This window comes from Chiloscyllium punctatum, chromosome 6, assembly GCF_047496795.1.
Source record: "Chiloscyllium punctatum isolate Juve2018m chromosome 6, sChiPun1.3, whole genome shotgun sequence".
Taxonomy (NCBI): domain Eukaryota; kingdom Metazoa; phylum Chordata; class Chondrichthyes; order Orectolobiformes; family Hemiscylliidae; genus Chiloscyllium; species Chiloscyllium punctatum.
Window position 1 is genome coordinate 67,755,292 of NC_092744.1, and position 23,144 is coordinate 67,778,435.

At 40.9% G+C, this 23,144-nt stretch overlaps 1 protein-coding gene across 5 annotated transcripts in view; it reads right to left on the bottom strand.

Annotated features, from left to right (window-relative positions):
- The window catches only part of LOC140479050 (beta-galactoside alpha-2,6-sialyltransferase 1-like), a 126,027-nt gene that overhangs the window by 14,227 nt on the left and 88,656 nt on the right, over positions 1-23,144 (bottom strand). For all 5 annotated transcript variants that reach the window (XM_072572859.1, XM_072572856.1, XM_072572858.1 and 2 more), the window contains 3 exons: positions 16,031-16,913; positions 2,933-3,030; positions 302-403 (listed from right to left, as the gene is read on the bottom strand). In XM_072572859.1, the coding sequence (XP_072428960.1) occupies positions 302-403; positions 2,933-3,030; positions 16,031-16,862 (1,032 nt within the window). In that variant the 5' untranslated portion in view covers positions 16,863-16,913. The remainder of the gene's footprint in view (positions 1-301; positions 404-2,932; positions 3,031-16,030; positions 16,914-23,144) is intronic.

Sequence of the window (23,144 nt, forward strand, 5' to 3'; positions counted from 1 at the left end):
CCAGACTGAGTGTGCAATCAGGCTCTGTCTGCCTCTGGACATCATTGCTGGCAAGTTTAATGCTGTCTGTACTGAACATCCAGATTGCTGCCAGCAAGAATCACAAGATCAAGGATTTTGGCTGATTTTAAATTTAATACATTGTCCTGTAATTTTTGTCAGGATATATCTTATCCCATTCCAAATCAACATTTAGGTCTTGGCTATGTACATTACCTTGTAAGCAGAGTATGCAAGTCAAATGTTTTGAAATTCCTCCCAAAGGTAAAAATATACCAATGCAGGTTAAACAAAATCATACCTCAGTAAGATTAGCTGAATATGGCGATGGATCCCACACTAATAAGGTGCCTGTTCTGTATAAAGTATTATCATGAAACTTGAGCTCTTGCTTGGAGAGGACCTGAGAGGAAAGGTTCTTGTTTAGCATGTGTCAAATGTATCGATAGAGATAAATTTTATCAATGAGGGAGGAGCAGAATAGATTGTTATATATTCAATAAACAACTGAGTTTATCACTTTTAATACAGCAGACAAACTCCACACTGTTTGACAAAAGAAATCTTTAAATAATCATCACCACATTAAAACATTTATCATTTATCTTTGGGAAGTTTGTGAAGGGAGTCCTGTATCTCCACCATAAAGAAATAACGCATTTTTGAAATAAGGACTTATCAGAATACACAGTGCAACTAAACCTTATTCTTTATTGCAATAAAATGGAAACTAAAGCTGTATAATGGGGTACCACAGTGATCAAAGCAATTTTAAATCTACAAATTTACACAACAGAAGATTATTATAAAACAATTCAAATCCATCAATTTATATAGTTGTAGCAGAAAGTTATTGTATATGTTATTGCTGCTAGCTGTCTGCCATGTGTATGTTATTGTATATGTTATTACTGGCAGCTGCCTGTCATGTGTATGTTATTTTGTATGTTACTGCTGCTGCCTGTCTGCCATGTGTAAGTTATTGTATAAGTTAGTGCTGCTAGCTGTCTGCCACGTGTAAGTTATTGTATATGTTAGTGCTGTCTGACATGTGTTATTGTATATGTTATTGCTGCTGCCCTGTCTGCCATGTGTTAGTTACTGTATATGTTATTGCTGCTAGCTGTCTGCCATATGTAAGTGGACAGAAGTGCTCTGCAGAAATGTCAGCTCTTGACAGAAACCCTTAGCTTTTTAACTTTACACCCTCCAGTTTAAACGGGAATAGGAGTCAACGTTCTGGAAGCTGTGGTAGACATTCATGCTTCACCTGCTTTCACAAACTATTTCATTTTGTAATCCATCCATCAGTGGCAAGGTGCCTTTAATGAACATCTTTTTGGGCTGATTGTGTGTGAGAAAAGTAACACCATCGTGAACAACAAATGCTATTCTCAGCCAGATAGACAATGGAAAAAATTGTTTTTTAAGGTGCTGACTTCCCATGGTTACTTATAACCTTTTGACTCTCTTGTAGATCATGTAGACGGGTGCTAAAGGGAGGCAGGAGAGGAAAAAAAAACATTTGTTTCCCCTGTGGGGTACTTTTAATACAATCTCTGAACTTTCTTTCCCCTTGCTCTTGTAACCACTGATGGCCAAATGAGGGAAGGAACAGTAGTGTTCTAACCCTGAACCATTGGGCAAGTAGCTGCTGCTCTTTACATACCAGACTGGGGGTCCTAGAAAGTCAGGTACCAGTGGCTACTCAAGTATTATCACCAGGAATGCAATCAAGTGAAAGAAATCAACTTAGCTTGCATTTTGGAGTGAGGTGAACTCAATTAGTTGCAATCACAGTCAACGCCTCAGGATCAATAGTTCCAGTGCAGTGCCATTACATTATTAGCAGCCACATATCCTTCATGAGCCAAAATGCGACAGAGGATGTAAGAATACTAATCTGTAGATTTTGAAAGACTCATTCTTTGAAGAGGTAATGAAAGAGAACCTAAGTGGGGATCATCTGGAGATGATAAAGCTGGAGACTTGATTTCACCTGCAATTCTGTAGTCAACTTCCCTTCCCATGCATCACTGTTGCCTTACTGCAACCATACATGTTCTTCTTCAGTCATTATATGGATAATAACCTGATTTAATCTCGTCATTATCACTACTTTTCTATGATTTTTTTTTGTCTGGCTTGGTCACCTACATGGCTTGGAGGATTATACCAGCATCATAGCTGTGGAAATGCCATCTGAAGATACACCACAACTCATTCTTACCATTCCATCTATTGGTTCAGTGATACGCACCCCATAGGATTTAACCTGTCTCTTCGAATTGAATCTGTAAGTTTTTTTTTGTTTGTTCATGGGATGCGAGTATTGCCTGAAAGGACAGAACTTCAGTAGTTCCTGGTGAACCACCTCCGTGAGTGTTTGTGGTCCATATGCTGAAGTACTCCCTCTTTATGGAAGGAGTTGCACATGCAGTTTCATGGAGCATTTTAGACTCACTGTTCAATTTTGTTAGGAGCCTTGAAATATCCATTCTCCAGTGTATATTATCTTCTGCCAATTTATTCTGTCCATGCTTCCAAATGAGAGGCTAAGCCACAGTTCATCCCACAGCATTGTCAATGCAACTCATGAACCTTCATCCAAGAGATGCATAGGCTGGAGCAACAGGTTAACTTATGGGAAGAGGAGTGTCCTCCTTATGGGAATCTGCATATGTGCTCATTCCCTCCATTCCAGCAGCTGCAGAAAATAAACTGCCATTTTATCACTGTAATGTGACACATCACAGCAGTCAGGTGCCACTTTTTTAGGCAATCCATTTGTGACTTTCTTTTGCAGCTGTCATTCTGGTGACACTGACCATCGAGGATCTTTTGTAATTGTGTAAAATAAAATTGTAACGTACCACATTGCTGTTGAACCCTAGAATTTTTTCACATTGCAGTCAACCTTGTTTGATGTTACCTGTGAATTAACTATCCGAATTGTTGTGCGTCTCCCCACATCAGATTCAAATCCTATGGTAGGTGCCCCATTGAACCTCAGAACAGCATCATGGGCATCTGATAATAAGAGAAAGTGACAAGTAGATTCCAAATGTTTATTACTGATTAGACGTTTGATCACTGAATTATCAATGTGCAAATCCACAGGAAGGATGTATCAGGAGTGAAGTTGTGTGCAGTTCAATAAATGATTCAATGCTACAGCTGATCTGATAACATGTGCATTGAAATATTAAAGAAATTATAAGGCATAGCATTATGAGTGCGATTATTTGCCAAATCTCGGCAAGCAATGATCCAGCCTGTACACACCTTCAAAACAAATTGCATCTTTAGAATATATTGTTTCTGTAACTAAGAGATTGAATGGATTGTCAGAGGTTTAGATTATAATGCAGTCTGAAGATCATTTGTGGCCTACTCCCATCTTCCTGTGAATCCTGGCAGGCTGACCTTCTGTCTGTTTTGGGAATATATTCATGCCCTACATAGATTGCTGGAGCTGAACGTCAATAATGATCCAATATATAATCTTGCTTTCCAAGAAGTGAATGCACTGGAAAGTTCTTAAAAAGGGTTGTCCCAACCTCTACAGTGTGAGTGAAAGACCTATTTGGGAGCTTCCCATGGTAGACTGACCAAAAGCACAAAGGTATAAGCATGTTAGTGCATTTCTCCCTCCTATGCAAAGTGTGCTGCAACATTCCTGAATTATATTTCAGGACCAATAACACTGAGTTGGGCTATTTAGGATTTGATGACATTTATTCCTTATTCCTCAGAATCCACTGCCATATTTGTGTGCAGCTGAGAGAGACAATAAGGGAAATTCGAATCCCCATTATTCATTGTGGAAAAAAGCAAAAATGTAGAGAGCCAAGAAATGACAACAACTTTTACTTAGTGCCATTAAGATATGAAAGTGTCCCAACGTTTCACAAGAGAGCAATCTAAAATTACAAAGGATGGCCTAAAGGAAAAGTGAAGGCAGACTGCAAGAAAGATTTCTGTGAGAAATAAACAGTAAATAAGGGGCTGACACTGACAGCATGAGAATAAGAGTGAGAGAACAAGAAATTAAGAGGAAGAAATGAAAGAAAGAATATGAGGAAGGAAAGGATCAATGAGAGAAAATGAGATAGACAGATAGATGAGGACAAGTAGATAAAGATGCCCGAAATCAGCAGTGGAAATAAGGTGATTAAAAATATCTGGCAAATGCTGTGCTAAACTTTAAAGAAAAATACCACTGTATTGTCTAAAGTGGGGTGTGGGAAGATATAAGAAGTAAATCAATATACTCATTCAAATTAAAGGAATATTCAGGAAAAGCTTTACAAACATAAGGACTCCCACCAGCTTTGTGCTGCAATTCTGGTGCCTAGAAAATTGGGCACTCCAACAATAACAGAGCTGTATAAATCGGGGAGTGTTCAGAATGTGCAAGAATGGTAGAAGAGACAAGAATAGTTCATTTGGTAAATATCTGTTCACCTCTCTTTCAGTTGTCTTTCAACAAACGTTCCCTGCTAAATATCTGTGCAGTTAATCCTTGGCTGCTGTTACCTTGAATGACCTATTTCAATATATTCAATCAGCTGCATTGTTACATGTAAACTGAGCGAATGGATTACATCCAGAAGTGATCTGGTTGCATTTGGATTTAGCTAATTTCTTCGAAAGACCAAGAATTAGGCACATAGTTAGGTCTGATATTCTGTTACAATTAGTGGCCAACAGAATACTTTCCTGGAAATCTATACGTTCATATCATCTTAGATTCAGGATACTATTGATGGTGATGATAATCCCACTGTGTAGAATACTTATCTATGCCTTAAGAACATTTTGCATATCTTACATGAAAGCAAAGTAAGTCTAATGTTTATTTCTTACCTTGCAAGCTGGGTAATATTGGACATTTATGAAAACTGATCACCAGAAACTACTCTCTTGTATCTATTTGAATACTATCCCAGCAGTTCCCCAACATACCAAGATGCCTAAATCATTTCTTTGCCAACTATAAATAAGTAATTCAAAATGATACAGGGCTGAAAAAATTAAATTTGTCCAAACCTGCATGAATCAAAAGACTGATATACTCATTATAGTAAGGTATACTTAATATTACATATCCAGTAGAAGAAGCTTTATAAGATTGCAAAATCCTCCTTTTAATATGAAGTAGTGCAAAATTTTGATTTACTCCTTCGAGTGGACGCATATTCTTCCTGATATTTCTTGCGTGCTTTGATTCCCAGAAGGCCTAGGCTACGGATTTGGATAATATTTTATATCTGTGAGGTTAAATTGATTCTGAGCAAACAATTTCAAGAATAACTAAGTCACCTGCTTCTGGTTAGCCAAGCAAGAACAGTGTGTGAAAGCTTTCCAAACACGAAAAGCTTGTGCTGTGTTTTATGATCATGTTTCCTAATCTCCAATTGCACCTACTGAGAGTTCAAAAGAGTGAATCACCTGATGGAGAGCGGAGTCACACAACACACAGAGAACGCTAGTCAATATACTTCAACCAGGTTGGCTTGTTAGGAGTCTGCGTACCTGAATCTGTAACTCTGAAAGGAGTGGCATTTCTGGAGAGATGAGGTTACTTATCCATGCGACAAAACTGAGGTCGATTTTCAACTTGCCTCACAGCATAAAATTGTCATTACACATCAACCACCGTGTTCTTTTGCTCTCGAGATTTTTACACACTAGATGCAACTGCAACACGCCAACTTCTGCGAACAAGTAACCAAATTTATTAAGCACACTACAGTAAAAGTTTTCTGGAGGAGGCTTTGACACACACCTTGCAGAGCTTACAGGGTCGTGGCAAAAGCTCTCTCAGAACAAAGGAAATGGTCTTTCCTTTATACAAAACTCTCGACACCACAGTTAGTACAGCCTACAAGACAACCACCAGCCATCCTCTCATAGTCACATGCCACCCAAGATACAATGCAGTGACCATCTCACCTCCAGAAACGATGTAATCCAAATCATCCCTTAACGGTCAAATCTGTTGCAAATTTTTTTTGTAACTATTGGGGAGTAGTCAAATTCCAACTGTAATATCCTTATTGATTTCTGGATGAAAATGTAAATCATCCCTGAATGGTCAATTTTGTTGCAAATTGTTTTTTGTAACTTATAAGGGAGTAGTCAAATTCCAACTGTAATGTTCTTTTTGATTTCTGGATGAAAATGTAAATCATCCCTGAAAGGCAAGAAAATGGCCGTGTAATCTTCCCACATTCCACCTGTAAGACAAAAACACACCACCTTACCCCTGGGGCATTCAATTTCTTGCAGGTCAGCCTAGTAAATTAACTCTTTAATATCTCAATCAGTTAAAAATAAATTCTTCCTCTCATTGTGATCAACTAGGTGGCAAATTACAAATCTACTCCAATGATTCGAAATGTAACGTTTTTGATTTTAATATATATTAATAAATGGGGGACTAACACTCTGTTCAGTTCTAGGCTTTCAACCTTACTTTGAGCCGTAAGGTCTTTTGGGGGAAAGACTAGAAAGAGCCCATTAATGGGCATGTGTCACTCAGCTGTGCTCATTTGTTGTGACCCACATAGTGTTACTGCTCAAGTAGCAATGAGTTGCTTAACATCCCAGCATGCAGCCAGCACTTTCTATGATACTAAGTAGCTCATTGCTTGAGTAGAAGACACAAATGTTAGACAGGCTAGCACAAGTTGCAGCTAGCTTGTGTCACTGACCATCAGCCTACACTTCTCAAAGTGGTGGTATTCTTTGGGCTGGAGCATATAGGTGGTGGAAATCATAGCGCCTAGTGTCGGGTTCTAGGAATTAAACTGACACTACATGGCAGAAGCTAGACTCCAAGCCTCTCAGACAGCAATGGAAGCCTCCGTGCAGGAGATGGAAAGGGAGTGAGAATTCCTCCATCCACATAGGATCAGAAACCTCTCCAGAAAAACTCAGAAATAGCATTTGGAGCATAAAACCATCAGGGTTAATGGTGATACTAACAAAGGTTTAATGGCCTCTTGTAGTCAAGGTCAGTTAAAATGCTACTTTAAATGTCACTTACTGCCAACAACACTTTACATATTGTGTCATGCACCCAACCCCCATGACTCACTGACCAAGATTTTCAGCTCATCACGTCTTGAATTTCACAGTCTGCTCACGTTGACAGTCTTGGCATTGTTGCAAGCCTCACTTTTACTCACAACAACCAGAACCTCCACTCCAAACAAATTGCAGGACAAGGAACCACACAGCTGATGGTGGAAGTAGGTATTCGGTGGGGACAAGCCAGCCTGGAGACCCTCACTCCTCTGAGGAAAGCATGCTCAACATCACTAACGAAACCATAACTGAGGCTATAACTACCAGCAAGACTGAAAGGATTGAGTGTGATGGAGGTGCATTGCTATCGAATCCTCCTTCTCATATCCCATTTCTCCTGTATCTCAGATTCCCTCGCTGCAGATGGTGGAAGCATGTCCCTTTTGTGTTTCCACACTTATATCATTGAAACACTACTCTTTACAACAGCCATTTTTAAAAGCAGTAATGCAACAGCATGAAAGCAAGAGAAAGAAGAGACAGATGATGAAACCTTATCACTCACTCTCATGTTTGCAGCCACATATTGAAATAGAGAGACTGACTGGACTAGATTTTCTCTATCATGCAGGAAGCTCAACACAACAGAGCTCCTAACTAAGCAGATACATCTCCGTAAAAAGTCCCCTCCCTGCATATTTTGACCATTAGTTAAAAGATGCTCGTCTAAGCTTTCAAATAGCAGACTTAGCTGGAACACCTTTCTTTAAGTTGAGAGGTACTATTCCTTGGTCGAGCTGAGGTAAGAAAAGGGATCCCTGAAATCTTGGTTGGATCTCCTTGTCAAGCTGAAGGACAAGGCAGATGATACATCAAGTATCCAGGAGCAGGAGCCAATGCTGTGATGAGAACACTTCATGTCAGAAGTAAGATCAAAGGATGGCCTTATTGAAAAATATAAGATGCTTAGACAGTGTGAAAGGGTACATATGGCAAGGTTGTTTCCCCTATTGGGACAGTCTAGGACTAGAAGGCATCATTTCACAGTAAGGAGTTATCCAGTTAAGACACGGATGAGAATGATTCTTTTCTATTTGAGGGTAGTGTGTCTGTGGAACTCTTTAACGCAAAGAGCTCTCAATGCTGGGTCATTAAGCATATATAAGGCTGAGATAGATTCTAATCAGTCGGGAAATCAATAGTTATGGGAATAAGGCAGGACAGCAGAGTTGTGGATTATCAGATCAGTTATGATCTCACTTAATGAGCTTGATGGGCCAAATGGTCTAGTTTTGCTCTTACGTCTTGTGATCTTCTAGTCTTATCACTTGCAACACAACTACCTGACAATATTACTAAGTTTAACCTACAGCTCAAAGCTGACAGAATTTCCACAAACTCAGGTAGGGTTTGAAAGGCAATCAGCAACCAATACCAAAGAGGTTGATGATCCCTTTTACAAGCATTAGTGGGGCATTCTTGCTGCTGCTTAACATATTGTTGGCTGGCAGAAGCCCTGGTTTATCAGGCATTATTTGGGATTTCCATTGATTCATGTAACTTCAGGACAATCAGAAGAATCCCTCAGAAACTGCCCAGCAAATGTTTCTCACCAAAACACGGGAGTACTCATTTGATTGAAGGGACCATGATTGGTAACGATAGTGAAGAGAAATGAAGCATCCAACACAGTGGAAAAGAAATTGTTTGTTTTCTCTTTTGCCACATGAAAACATAGAAAGGACTGATGCTCTTCATTTAACTTCTTCTCTGTCGCAAAAAAACGTTTAGTACTGAGAAAACCCTGAGGCATCTTTTTAAGGCTGTCAGCATAAGAGTGAGTTAATTAATTCATTTCAGACTAACAGTTTTTGAAAGAGACTGAGGACTTTAAATAAACATATTAATGAAAGTACTTAAAGGCATGGAAAGGCCAATTTGTGTGGAGTTTGCACATTCTCCCGGTGTCTGCATGGGTTCCCTCCGGGTGCTCTGGTTTTCTCCCACGGTCCAAAGATGTGCAGGTCAGGTGAATTGGCTCTGCTAAATTGCCCATAGTGTTAGGCGCATTAGTTAGGGATAAATATAGGGATGGGGAATGGGTGTGGATGGATTACTCTTCAGAGGCTCAGTGTGGACTTGTTGGGCCGAGGACCTATTTCCAAGCTGTGGGGAATTTAATCTAAACAATATAGTGGAAAGTCTACAGAAGGTAAATCAGAAACGATCTGAACTAGGCAAAGAGTCCGCTCCAGCAGGTTGCTGTTCATGTGGTGACAAAGAAGAATTAGCCCCATGTTTGTTGAAGTCACTACAACTAAATTGTTAGTCAACTGTCCTCCCGTGAATTACAGCAAGCTGGAGTGATTTGGCATGTCGCAGAGCATCTCAAATGTGATGAGCAAGAGTACGACAGTAAAATATCCAAGGGTATTAAAACCACCAACTTACGTATGCTAACAAATCTCTTGCATTAGCTATCACACCCAGTGATCAAATTCACTGCACTTTCAGCAATCTTTTTGCTTGCTAAAACTACACTTCCATGTGACACAAATAAACACAGCTAAAGCAAGACAAATCATTTTGTTTATAAAAAAAGCAAGAATTAATCTGACAAATGAAATTACAAGTGCTAGAACAGGAGATCGAAAGGTGCAAAGGATAGTAGGGTTCAGCTCTAATGGTTACTTTTGAATATGGAAGAGGGAAGCGTTTTGAGTACAGCATTTAAATCAATGTCAGTTGCAAGGATTTATAGTCTGCCTAACTTTCAACTACAGTGAAATCAAAGAATCAGCTTGTGTCTGGATCCACAGGGTAAATGTATTCACAAATAATGAATTCCACCTAACATTTCCCAATCATGGGATAACTGGAATGTAACATGTACTAGGAGTAAGTGAGTTGTCCGCTGGAATCTCTTTTCATTGAACACACTGTCAAACAAGTGTGTACAGCATGGGTTAGACAGGATGCATGAGATTTAATGAAGAATCTTTGGCAGTGATGGTGCTCAATGTCTAATGGGGTGTAATCTGAGCATGGTGAGAATTGCAGCTGGGAGCACTATTAGCCTTGGAGTCCAAATGGCTAGAACTACTCCTGCTCCACCTGCACAAGTTAGGAAGGATTCCTGACTCTTACTGGATGTCAATTTGCTTGAAAGCAAAACATTAATGGCATGAGTTATTTCCTTATAATGAACAAAACCATGAGGTAATGAAATAAAGGTATTATACTAAAACCAGACCAATACATTGCCATGCTCACAAGTTGTTCATAGAAGTATTAACCTGAGGGAATTTTTCTCCAGTTGGCAATTGGAAAAGGAGTTTTTTTGTCCATTTTTAGGCAGCTGCAATGGTGGAAAGAATTTGGGTCATCCATCAGGAAATTGTGAGCAACTTTCTCTGTCTGAATAAAAATAGACTTTAATGTCTCAGTATACTTGCTCATTTGCAATACTTTCTATTTTAATGTGTCAAAAATGCCATGGTGTATGGTGCTACCAAGCCAACCTTTACATTTTTGCGACTTGATTGGCTGTAAACATGGTCTTTCAGCCAAAGAGCTTTTCTTTGATTAAACATCTTATCCCAGCAAATAGACACTGCAGACCAGAAAGCAAATGTTGTACACAAACATACAGATTAGGTTCAGGAGTAGATCATTCAGGACCCCAGTCTGCTCAACCCTTCAGTGACATTAAGGTTCTTCTGACTGTGGCCTCAGCTCCACATTTCTTGCCTAAGCCAGATGACTGAGTCAAGAGTCTGCCTTAAAAATATTCGATAACTGCCTCCACTGCTGTCTTGGAAAGAGGCTTCCAAACTCTGCCATACTCTGAGAGAAAAACCTCTTCCTTATCCCTCTGGTAAATGGAACACTCTTATTTGTAAACCATGTCACCAGGATTTAGTCTCTCCCACAAAGGGAAGACATCATTTCTGCACCAACCCTGTTAAGCCCCTTTGGGAACTTATACGTCCAAATAAGTACACCACTTATTCATCTAAATGTAAATGTATATAGGTCCAGCCTGTCCAGACTTTCCTCAAAAGCCTGTGAGTTGTCCAAGCTATTGTGTTACCCAATACCATAAACTTGTATCTTGCACAGTTACTTGTGATATGGCACCTTGTCAAATGCCCTCTAATTCTAAACACAGCACACCCATGGCTTCCATATTACTTGTTATTTACAGGTCATTCTGTTCAAACGCTCCATTACAGCAAATTCACTCTAACATGATTGACGTATTGGGGCTATGGTTTCTAAAGCATAGACTTTGAAAACATGTATTGGCTGTCACGCAATTACATCACCAACACTTTAAGCACTGTTTCTAAAGCGCAATTTTTCAATAATGTGGGTTTGCTCAAGAACGCAACCATCGTGTTATAGAAGAACTACCTGTATTTAAAAACTCCATCATGTAAGTCAAGCATGATTACTTTTCCACAAGACTATACTGACTCAGCATGAAGGCACTGCGATTTTCTAAGTGCCTCACTAGATCCTCTTCCATATAAGAAATACAGGGGAACCTCGATTATCCGAATGAGATGGGCGGGCACTACTTCGTTCGGATAATTGATTATTCGGTAAATCGATTCAATGCTTCTCCTCTGGGGCTCAGAGTTTTCTATTAAGTCTGCTCCCCATTCAGGAGACTAGCAGCAGCACAGCGCGCGTGAGCCCCTGCTCCCCCAACCCTGCACCCCCCCCAACACCAACCCCCGCTCGCCCCAACACCGCTCCCAGCCGCCCCCAACACCGCCCCTGCACGCCCCAGCCCCTTCTCTGGGGCAGATGGACTGGACACCAGCAACAAGACTGCTGCTGCTGCTACTGCCTTTGTGGGGGGATGCGAGTCTCCAAATAGCGCACGTGGGTGCACATACACACTCCTTTTTACTGTAACGTTTTGACAGGTTCCACTTCTGCCCTGTACAGGACAATGTTAGAGAAATTATCTGGGGAAGGGGGGTTTTAGGGTACACGCCTGTGTAGAACTCCAGGAACAGTGTGGGCAGAGAAGAGTGGGGGGGTGGTCAGAAGTCAGTCATTTAGAGACGACACCTGCACTTCCATCAGTCCAGGAATGTTCTCGGCAGCACTTTTTAATCAGTATGAACAAAAAACACTATCAGTGTTGGGCACACGTCATTGATGTAATGTTTCTGTCAGGGCCTCGAGATCTCCTTCGGATAATCCAATTTTCCAATAATTGGTATTTGGATCATCAAGGTTCCTCTGTATAACATTTAACAATGACACAGACGCGAGGCTAACTGGTCTACAGTTTCCTGATCACTGCCTCAACTTCACACACCCCCCTGCCCACTTTGAATAAAGGAATCACAATGGCTTTTTTCCAATTTGATGGGACCTTTTCAAAACTCAGGGAATTTTGAAAATTAAAGCAGTACATTTACTATTTCAATAGTCACTCCTTTTTAGTGCTTGGAATGAAGTCCATCAGCAGCTGGGGCCACATCAGCAATTATTCTAATAGCTTTCTCAGTACCTTTTTCTTGGTGAATGTAATTATTTAAAATCCCTTCCTCTTTGTCATCTCCTTGTCTACAATTATTACTGGGACATCAATCCCTTACAATGTTTACATGTAAAATATCTGTTCACTCCATCTGCCATTTCCCTACTTCCCATTATTATCTCTACTGCCCTATCTCTGAATTGAGTTTCCTAGTTTACTTTAGCCAGCTCTATTTTCATGCTCTCATAATTGTCCTTATTTATGTTTAAAACATTAGTGTCATACCCATTCTTATGTCCCACATACCTGAATGTGATATTTTAATCATATTGTGATCACCGCTACCGAGGGGCACCTTCACTATGAGCCAATAATCCTGTCATGTTGCACATTAACGGGTCTAGTATAACCTACTGTTTCGTTAGCTCAAGAACATGATCTCTAAAAAACTATTCTGTCAACACACATGGGATTCATCATCCAGACTACCTTTGTCAATCTGATTTATCCAATCCATATGTAGATTAAAATCACTCAGGATTATCATCAGATCTTTATCATTATTTCTTCCTGTACACCCTGTCCTAATGCATGGTGACTGTTAGCAGGCCTATATACTACTCTCAAAGGCAACTTCCTACCTTTACTCTTTGTCATCGTGACCCAAACTGATTTTACAGAACTAAGGCTTTCTCTCTATTGTGCAAATGTCATCCTTAATTAATAAAGCTATCCCTCCTTTTTTTTCTCAGCTTCCTGTCTTTCCTAAACATCACGTACCCTAAAATATTCAGATTCCAGTCTTTGTTATCTTGCAGCCGTACATCTGTGATGGCATCCAGATCAAATATCTTTGTACACTCTGTGCTTTTCTTATCATCACTTAGCTCATTGCTGCATGGTTTCCTTGCCTTGTTGTCTCTATCACATATAAACAAAGCATTCTAGATATTTTTTAATAAAGAGAGAGACTCAAAGGTTAAGCTAGTTTAAACAGAACAAATAGAGAAGGTATGGAGCAAGCTGATTTCACTGAAAACAGAAAAGTTAAATCTTATGATTTTACAAGTTCAGAAAAGCCATATCTCATACAGCTTGATCTTAATTTTGCTATCAAAAATCGGTAGGGTAAACAGTGCACAAATTGTGCAAGTCAAACAGCATCTAATAAAGAGGTCAGCTATTTTAGTGGCTAATATTGTTGAAATTTAATATTTTAATAAGGGGATCAAAAGAGTCTTGAGAGTGACACCAAATCCATATAACTAGTGTATTCTCTCTCTCTCCCCCCACCCCACACACTCTCGTGCTGGCACCGACCTGCCTGCCCTGCTGTTCCATTTCATCCTCTGACTCACTGCACATTCTAACAAGAAACCTTTTCTCTTCCTTTCAGGCATTAAGGAACACCAGCTGCAACAACTCAACTGATACCCACGCACCTCTGGAACCTTCCTCCACTCCCCTTCAGTTTGATTCCATCCCTTGTCCCAACCCCAGCCCGTGTTGTTTATTCATTATCCCTCCGACCTTCCACCCTCTGATGCTATATGTTCTGCAACTCATCAAAGATCATAGATTGATCCCTCTACGTCCCCACCTCCATGAATTTTGGGCTAGAGAAAACAGTGATTTTCACTTCACTTGTCTTCACCTCCATGCCCATTTCTTTGGACAGGAGTCCTCTCCCTGCTCCACAGACGCCTTCACCCGCCTCCAACACTCTCCTTCCACCTGGACCCCTCCCTCTGGCCTTTTACCTGTACTCAACCTATTCAACAAGAACTGAATTGGTAGCCTCAATTTCTCTCCCCACTTCACTCATTCCATTCCATCTCCACAAGAAATGATTGCACTCTGTGCTCCCAGATCCAATCCTGACTTTGTAATCAAACCTGTTGACAAGGATGGGGTTGTTGTAATATGATATACTGATATCTACCTTGAGAAAGCAGCTCTCAGATTCCACCTCCTATCTTCCCCTGGACTATGACCACATTATCAAGCATCAGGCCATTGTGTCAGCAACTTCATCTCATCTGGGATCTCCCTGTGACAACTTCCAAGCTGACAGTCTCCCAACCCCATAAAGCTCGCTTCTACATTCTCCCCAAAATCCACAAACGAGACTGTCCAGGCAGACCCATTCATTTGGCCTGCTCCTGCCCCATAGAACTCACGTCTTCCTATCGGGACTCTGTGTAATCCCTTTACACGCCAGTTCTCCCCATCAGGATGGTCTCAGGGCTTTCCACACCTTCCTGGTCAGCCGTTCCCATCCACCACCACCCTCTCCGCCAGGCCGAATTCATCCTCCCTTTCAAAACTTCTCCTTTAACTCCTCTCACTTTCTTCAGGTCAAAGGGTTGGCCATGGGTACCTACATAGCCCCCAGTTATTGCCTGTCTTTTTGTGGGGTACATGGAACATTCCTTGTTCCAGTCCTATTCCAGCCCTCACCCACACTCTTTCTCCAGTACCTCATTTTGTGCTGCCTCCCTCTTTCATCTGGAATTGGAAAAGTTTCTCAACTTCAATTCCAATTTCCACCCTGCCCTCACCTTCACCTGACTCATCTTTGAATCCTCCCTCCCCTTCCTCAACATCTGTTTCTATTTCTGGGAACGGGCTGGCCACCAACATACATTACGAACCCAATGACTCCCGCAGTTACCTCGATTAAACATCCTCTCACTTTCAATTTCTGCTTCAGTTTCCCACATTCTCACTTCTCTACACTCTCCTGCTTATTGTAAATTCCCTTGCTTCTTTAACCCTCCCCAACTGCATTACTTCAGACTTCTCCAGATTGAATTCCAATTGCCATGTTTCCACCCACTCATGACAGACATGGTTTATCAAAACTATTGACATCATCACGTAACTCTCAGCAACCCTCTTCAATATCAACAACTCAGCCAACTTTTGTGTCATTTACAAATGTCCCAATCATGCTGCTCTCATTTTTGTCTAGGTCATTGATAAATACCACAAACAACAAGGCACAGAGCGGTGAGCCCTGTGGAATACCACTACAACCCACTTTTCATTCACAAAAGTAATGTGTTAGGATTCACTAGCATTGGTAGGACCGTGAACCCACAAAGACAAGCTTAGACAGTAAAGCTGCAGAATGCTGTTTGACCTGAGGAGTTCTGGCTTCAAAATCAAATCTTCCTTATCAGTACTGATCTGAAAATATTAATGTGTTATCGTGTTATGGTTTCCCATCCCATTAAATACTCATGAGCGAGAAAAAGATACAAATGGAAGAGAATCTGAGTTTCTCCAACATTATCTATTTTTGTTAAAAAACAGTCATTTTGTCTGCAATGCCAAACAGTTGTTAATCTGCAGATGTGCAAAGTTAAATATTATCTTCACAGAATGGCAATCAATCAGTCTTCACAATTTGTTATTCTAGTTGGAGAGAAAAATTCACAAAGCATTACCAGTGAATCTTGACAGTCAGAGGATTTGTGTCAGACTCACCTATTTCACCTCCAAGCCTCGAATGGAGGATAGAGCCAGCTGATGCCACGACAGCACAAGTATTGAATGGGCCAAGTGCTTGGGTAAGGTTCTTGTTTGGAATGTATTTTTGCCAGTCAGGGGTTGTGAAGGACTCATCTCCAAATTCAATGGATGCTACTTGGACTCTCTGTTTCAGTTCACATAACAGTTCTTTGCTGCTGAGTTTCTTCAAATTTCTTGTTCCGGTGAAGTTCACAGCATATTTATTCATAGAGGCATAATTGTTTTTGGCGTTCTGTAGACGTCGGTTGAGATTGTTTGAAGTGCTGTCTTCATTCCAAATCATCCATGAATTCCATTGCTTATTATGCAGGAGCTTTTTCTTTGTGGGTTTCGATGCTACATTGAAAATTATTGTTGTTGCCTTTAGTTGCTGAATTCTGGATAAATGTCTGGCAATTACAGATGGGTGCAGAAGATTCTTTGAATTGATTGTTCCTTGAAACTGGATTTCTGATTTGCTGAGCCCTTTTTCCATGCTGCTCTTCAAGATAATTCCAGAAGAATTTTGATCTTTCTGTTTTGCCTCAATAGATGTCCAAAATGAATCTTGGATGAGATAGTCATGACTTGGCGCATCTACATCATCTTTACCTCGCAGTATATCCTGTACACTGAAGTGAAGTGAGTTATATTGGAGCCTCTCAGACTCTGTGCCGTTTAATCTCTTTTTGAGCAATAGGTTTCCTTTCCGAAAGCATACCTTATAGAATACCGTGGAGAGGCAGAGGATTGTGAAACTTGTAGCATAGAATCTTCTCTTCAGAGTCCCAAGTCTGCGTCGAGCCATATTAATCTGCAGATATGTTCAACCTATCACTTGTCAGATAGTGTAGAAGATCTGCAAAACAAGTCACATACTTAAGTTTCCCTCTACTCATTTTAGTTGCTAATCTTAAGAAGCCCAGATTGTTGATTTTATCTTATAACTGGTTGTCTGAAAACTATACTTAGGAACAAGTGAAACATGTATCACACCAGCATCAAGAGCGTTAATGAAGTTAGCATTTAATGGGCAACTGTTTGTGGTATCGGCTTAGTTCAAATGACAGCATACCTCTGAGTTATAAATGTTTTGGATAAATTATTAACACAGGTGAAAGAGAAACAGAAAAAGCAAAACTGATCATTTTGAAGAAAAGCAACTTCCTTTAATGATCTCTATTTCCCCAAAAGAACAAAGTGGTCAAAAATTCTACTGTTGAGGGATGCTTAATGTTAAGGTATAAAAGTTTCCATTTCAAATAAATTTCTTGTTGGGATACGGTGGTAATATCACTGGATGAGTAATCTGAAGGCTCGGGCAAATGGTTCAAAATTCACCATGGAATTTAAATACAGCTAGTACATCTGCAGTTGAAAGCTACTCTTAGTAATAGTTACCATGAAACTACCTTGATTGTTGTACAATCCCATCGGGTTTGTCAGGAGAATTGAAACTATTTGGCCCACTTGTGACTCCAAGCCCATAGCAATGAGGCCCTCTGAGGTGGTTCTGTGCGCAGCTCAAGGTCAATTAGGGATTGGCAACAACTGCTGGCTTTGCCAGGAACGCCCACTTCCCTGGAAATAATGAAGAACCAAGACTCCACACAAAAGCCTCTCTCTAAAATTAGAATGACAGAGAGGAATTTCACCAAGCTGGAGATTTGAAGAAAACCTACTGATGCTTAAAAAGAAAAATACCTGAATGAAACTTCAAGAGCAGAATTTTTTAAAAAAACTTTAGCAAATGTTATGAGAGTACTGATAAATGTGAATATATCACTAACAGCATGACTACCCTACATATTTCTTCCAGATGTAAACCACTTCATAGGAATTGGTGTTCTGGAAAATAAAAAGGGTTCAACCATGTCTCTGGAATCATATTTCTTCTGGGGGTAATCTGCTGAACACCATTGTCTTTTTCTGATTACATGCACCTTTATGATCTATTTGTGTTCCTCCACCCTGGAGAAAGACTGTTCCCTTTCACTGTTTTCAAGTGAAACATTAGTTTGTCAATTCAAAGATTACAACAGCATTATTGTTATACACGACCATTTTTTTTTAAATTCACTCCTGGGATATGGGTCTTGCTAGACCAGCATCTATTGTCCATCCCTAATTGCCCTTGAGAAGGCAGAGGAAAGCCTGGAATCACTGCAGTTCAAGTGCTGTACGTAGATTTTGTTTGGATTTGATCGGGGCAGAGAATGAACTGTGAGTTAAAATCTCTTGGGACACATATTGTTGATGTCAGTCGAGGGTTTAGCACTACCTCATATACCACAGATCTACTTCTAACACCTTTCCATTTAATTTACTTCTTTCCTCAGGATTCTAGCAAACGTGGAAAGAGGGACAAACTTTGTTTTCCCTGTAAATTAACTAACATTTAAATATTTTCCTATTTATTCTTCAGAACTATCACTGCTTTTAATTCCCTGGAAATTCCCTTCCTCTCCAATATCCTTTCTAGTCACGATCCTGATGCAATGAATTCTGTATGTTCTTTTTACTGGATTACCATCTATAAAAAGTCAGTTCTCACCATTCAAGAGGTTCCACCTCACTGTTAATAATTACTTTTTCATGGATTTACTTGAAAAAGACACTAAAATTCTTCCTGTTTTATCAAGTTTCTTCTCTAGCTCTCTCCTAGCATGCGTTAGCCTACTCACTAATTTTTCCTATTTTCTCAATCTCTCATTCCTAATCCAAATTAGTTTTCTTCGTTATTAAGTGGTCTCCAATTTGCATATGGCATAAGTAAACACCAGCAATTCTTCTGTAGCTCCCTTTGTTTAAAGAAAACTTGATGTCAACTTTAGTCAACTGTTTCCCTTTTATATTATTATTCAAAATGTTTGAATTCCTTTTACTTTACCAGCCATTTTCTCTATCATACTCCTTCGCCTCTTATGTTCTTCCTTTAAGTTTAACTGTATGCTCTGAATTCTGAGTAGTTTTCAATTATATTCTGAATGCTCCTTCTGTTTTACTTTAATTTCTACATCCAGATTAGGTTGGAATTTCTGGTCGGCATGGATGAGTTGGACTGAAGGGTCTGTTCTCGTGCTGTATACCTCTATGACTCTATGATCTGTCTCTTTCTTGGACACATGCATCTCCATCAAGGAAGGGCACCTCAACACCTCACCCCACCGCAAACCCACAGATAACCTCATGATGCTGCACTTCTCCAGCTTCCACCCTAAACATATTAAAACAGCCATCCCCTACGAACAGGCCCTACACATACACAGGATGTGTACAGGTAAGGAGGAACGTGACAGACACCTGAAGGTACTGAAGGACGCCCTCATAAGAACAGGGTACAATGCTCAACTCATTGATCACCAGTTCCGATGTGCCACAGTGGGAAACTGTATGACCCTCTCAGGAAAGAGACACAGAATGCAACCGATAGGGTACACTCCATTGTCCAGTACTTCCTGGAAGTGGAGAAACTACGCCATGTTCTTTGCAGCCTGCAACACATTATCGATGAGGATGAGCACCTCGCCAAGACCTTCCCTGTGCCTCCACTTTTCACCTTTAAACAACCGCCAAATCTTTAACAGACCATTGTTCGCAGCAAACTGCCCAGCCTTCAGGACATCAACCACAACACTGTACAACCCTGTCATGGCAACCACTGCAAGACATGTCAGAGTGTAGACATGGATACCACCACTACACATGGGGACACCACCCACCATGTATACGACAGGTACTCATGTGACTCGGCCAACGCTGTCTATCATACGCTGCAGGCAAGAATGCCCACTACACTATACACTCACATACACACACAAGCAGACATACACACTCTTACATACTTTCACACAGACCCTCTCTCATACATACACTCCCTCTCAGACAACACATACATCTCCACACTCACATCCACGCACACACTCTCTCACAGGCTTATACCCTGTCACACTCATGCACCCACTCTACCAAGCTCACACATACAAACACGCACACACTCTCATGTGCACTCACGCTCACACTCTCTCTGTCTTACATGCACACACACACACACATCTATGGAATGAATTTGCATTTGCAGAATTGTATTTGCAGATACATTCAATTTTTATTCAAAAAGCAGACAACCTGCAGGCAGTCAATGCAGACTGTCAATCCATATAACCCTTTATAATTTCCTATTTTGGAAACAGAACCAGTCTGACTCAAGAGTGGGATACAGACAGACTCTAACCTCACACCATTAATACATTGTCTGAGCTGAGATGTCACTTTTTTTTATAAAACCTTAAGTTATCTCGAAAATGCAACTTAGAAGAAGTTGTGGGATTTACATATTAATGCACTAAAACCTGCAACCCATTCTAAAAGATGAAAGACCTTGAGCAGTCTAGGTTTGTTCAATATATTATTTTAATCGCATGACACTGTGATCTTTTGCTATAGATTCTGTGTCTTATGATTCTGCCTCACTAGTTACCTGATGAAGGAGCAGCGCACTGAAAGCTAGTGCTTCCAAATAAACCTGTAGGACTATAACCTGATGTTGTTTGATTTTTAGCTCTATGAATAGGCCATCCTGATCTCATGCTCATATTTCTGTTGGCGGCCTGCTGCAATGATCCAGTGAAGCCAGGTTGGAGGAAAAGCCATCTAATTTTCTGCTGAAGCACTTTACAGCCTTCAGGACTCAACACTGAGTTCAACAATTTCAGACCAGGACTTCTGTTCTCCATTTTGCCTAATTCCTTCCACCCCATGTCCAGTCTTCTTGGCTTTGTTTACCACAGAGCTGTGCTATATTCTACTGTCAGGCTCACCAGCTCTTCTACATTCTGTCAGATGTGAAAAGTCTTCTTCGTCTTTGCAAGATAATGAAAGAATATCTTTTTATCTGGACAAGTTACAGGGCCTCGTTGAGCGTTGTACTCACATTGCTGCTTTACAAGCAGATGGGGAGGACAGATGGCCCTGGGATGTATGGGGTTAAGCTGGCAATAGCGAGTGGACTGGTTTGTACAATTGTGACCCAGTGGTGGCCACCAAATGTTATCAGCCTGATACAGCTCTCTGATTGGTTTCTGGATAACTGCGCAACCTTGTGGAGGTGCATGATACAGTGGCAAAAGATTTTCCAGGTTTGAAGAAGCAAAGTTTTATCTCTATCTCGGGCCTGAAGGTAGTCAGTTATTTTCTCCTACCATTTGCCAAAAGGTGCTGCCTCTAACCAGCAACTGTGAAACTAAACAATGATTGTCTATCTTCAGCAAAGAAACGAGACTCTGGAAGGAAGGAGTTTGGAGAATACAACATAGAACAGTAGGAGGGACAGGATCAGGCCCTTCAACCCACCATGTCTGCACTGACCATGATGCCATTCTCAATTAATCCCATCTGCCTGTACATAGTTCATATCATTCTATTCCCCGTCTGTTCATGTCTCAGAAAGTCTTGGGAAGGTGAAGGAATACTTCATCTAAGTCCATAGATGGATGGTAATGAACTGTTAGTCTTTTTGCCTCTTACACCTTTTTTTGGTCTGTGTCTGTTGAGGCTTTAAAAAGGGGTTAAGAGTTTTAACTAATACAGTCATTTGTTGATAGTTCATTTGTGATTAGAATTTACTTACTTGTAATAAACAGTACTTGTTGTTAAATACATGAACCTGGTTAACGTTTTCATAAAATCCCTTCCGTATAGGTAAAGCGCATCCCACTCCCCCCACCCCACCATGGTCCAGGCTAATCCACCTAGCCTGGACACTATGCGGCAGGTTAGCATGACCAATCCCCATCTAACCTGCACATCTTTGGACTGTGGGAGGAAACCGGAGCACCCTGACAAAACCTACACAGTCATGGACTGAATTTGCAAACTCCACACAGTCACTCAAATTTATGTACATTGATTACATCATTAACTTTTATGCTGTCCCTGGGAATAGTGGGTCTTGAGAATCAATGTCATTTCCCAAGTGGGTCACAACACTTCCCTCATAGCTCCCCAAGAGAAAGAAGTCCTTCAAATCCTAATGCATTGCCTACCTCCTCCAGTGAGAGTGTTTCACATGGCAATGGAGATCCCAGCCAAGGGAGGATGCTATCAGACAAGGTCACTGTCCCTGAAAATCATACCTGGGGACTTCAATTGCAACCCACAAAACGTTGGGTCCATGCTTTGCTGGGTGATGGAAATCCTATTAATAATGTACGTTGAAAATGATGTGAGACAATACAAAGGTGCCCCGATGGAAAACCAGCATTCCTTTCTGATGAAGATACTCATTTCAATAACCCTGGCAGCACCCCAGCAGCATATTGCATTTCAGCAAATGCAAAAGGAGTGTGAATGAATGCCTATTTATAGATGCACACATAAAGAAACAACTATGCCACCTCCACATGTTCAAAAGCTCTCTGTCTTCCACACATGTGATCAAACTGCACGCACAAACTCAACCAATCAGCCATTTGTGTGCTACTGTACCTGAACAACACTATGCATGCCTGTAACCACAGGTTCCTGAGCTGGGCAGGGAGCATGACTACAGGTCTTGCTTCTGGCAAAAAGACGCTAATACTTGGTAATGAACACATTGTTCACACTGGAGCACCATTTTGAAATAACCAAGTAAGGTCTAACCAATATGTCTTTAGGTCTCAGCAGTGCCCTGACATGTGTACATCTGAGGTGGACACAGCCTGCTGACCTCTATAACCTGGTGACCTCTATAACCTGCTGACCATGATGATTACACTGGATATCCTTCAGGGACTCAGGGTCTGAAGGCTGCAGCCTGCTGGGATGCTCCTGCAGAGACAGGCTTCACCCTCATCAGTCAGACCCACTGCTGCAGGCATTGGGGTCACCGGAAGAGCGCAGCTAGAGGAGTAGGACACCTCTGGCATGCCCTGAGATGAAGCTTCCAAGCTGCCTGGCTGGCGCTCTTCCTCCCTCTGGATGCCTGATGTCACCTTGAGGTGGAGGAACCTCTAAAGGGAGGTGTAGGTGCCTCGGCCTACTTCTGCCTCGGCCTACTTCTGCCTCACCATCAAGGCTGTGCATCAAAGAGAGTGGGTTCATGCAAATA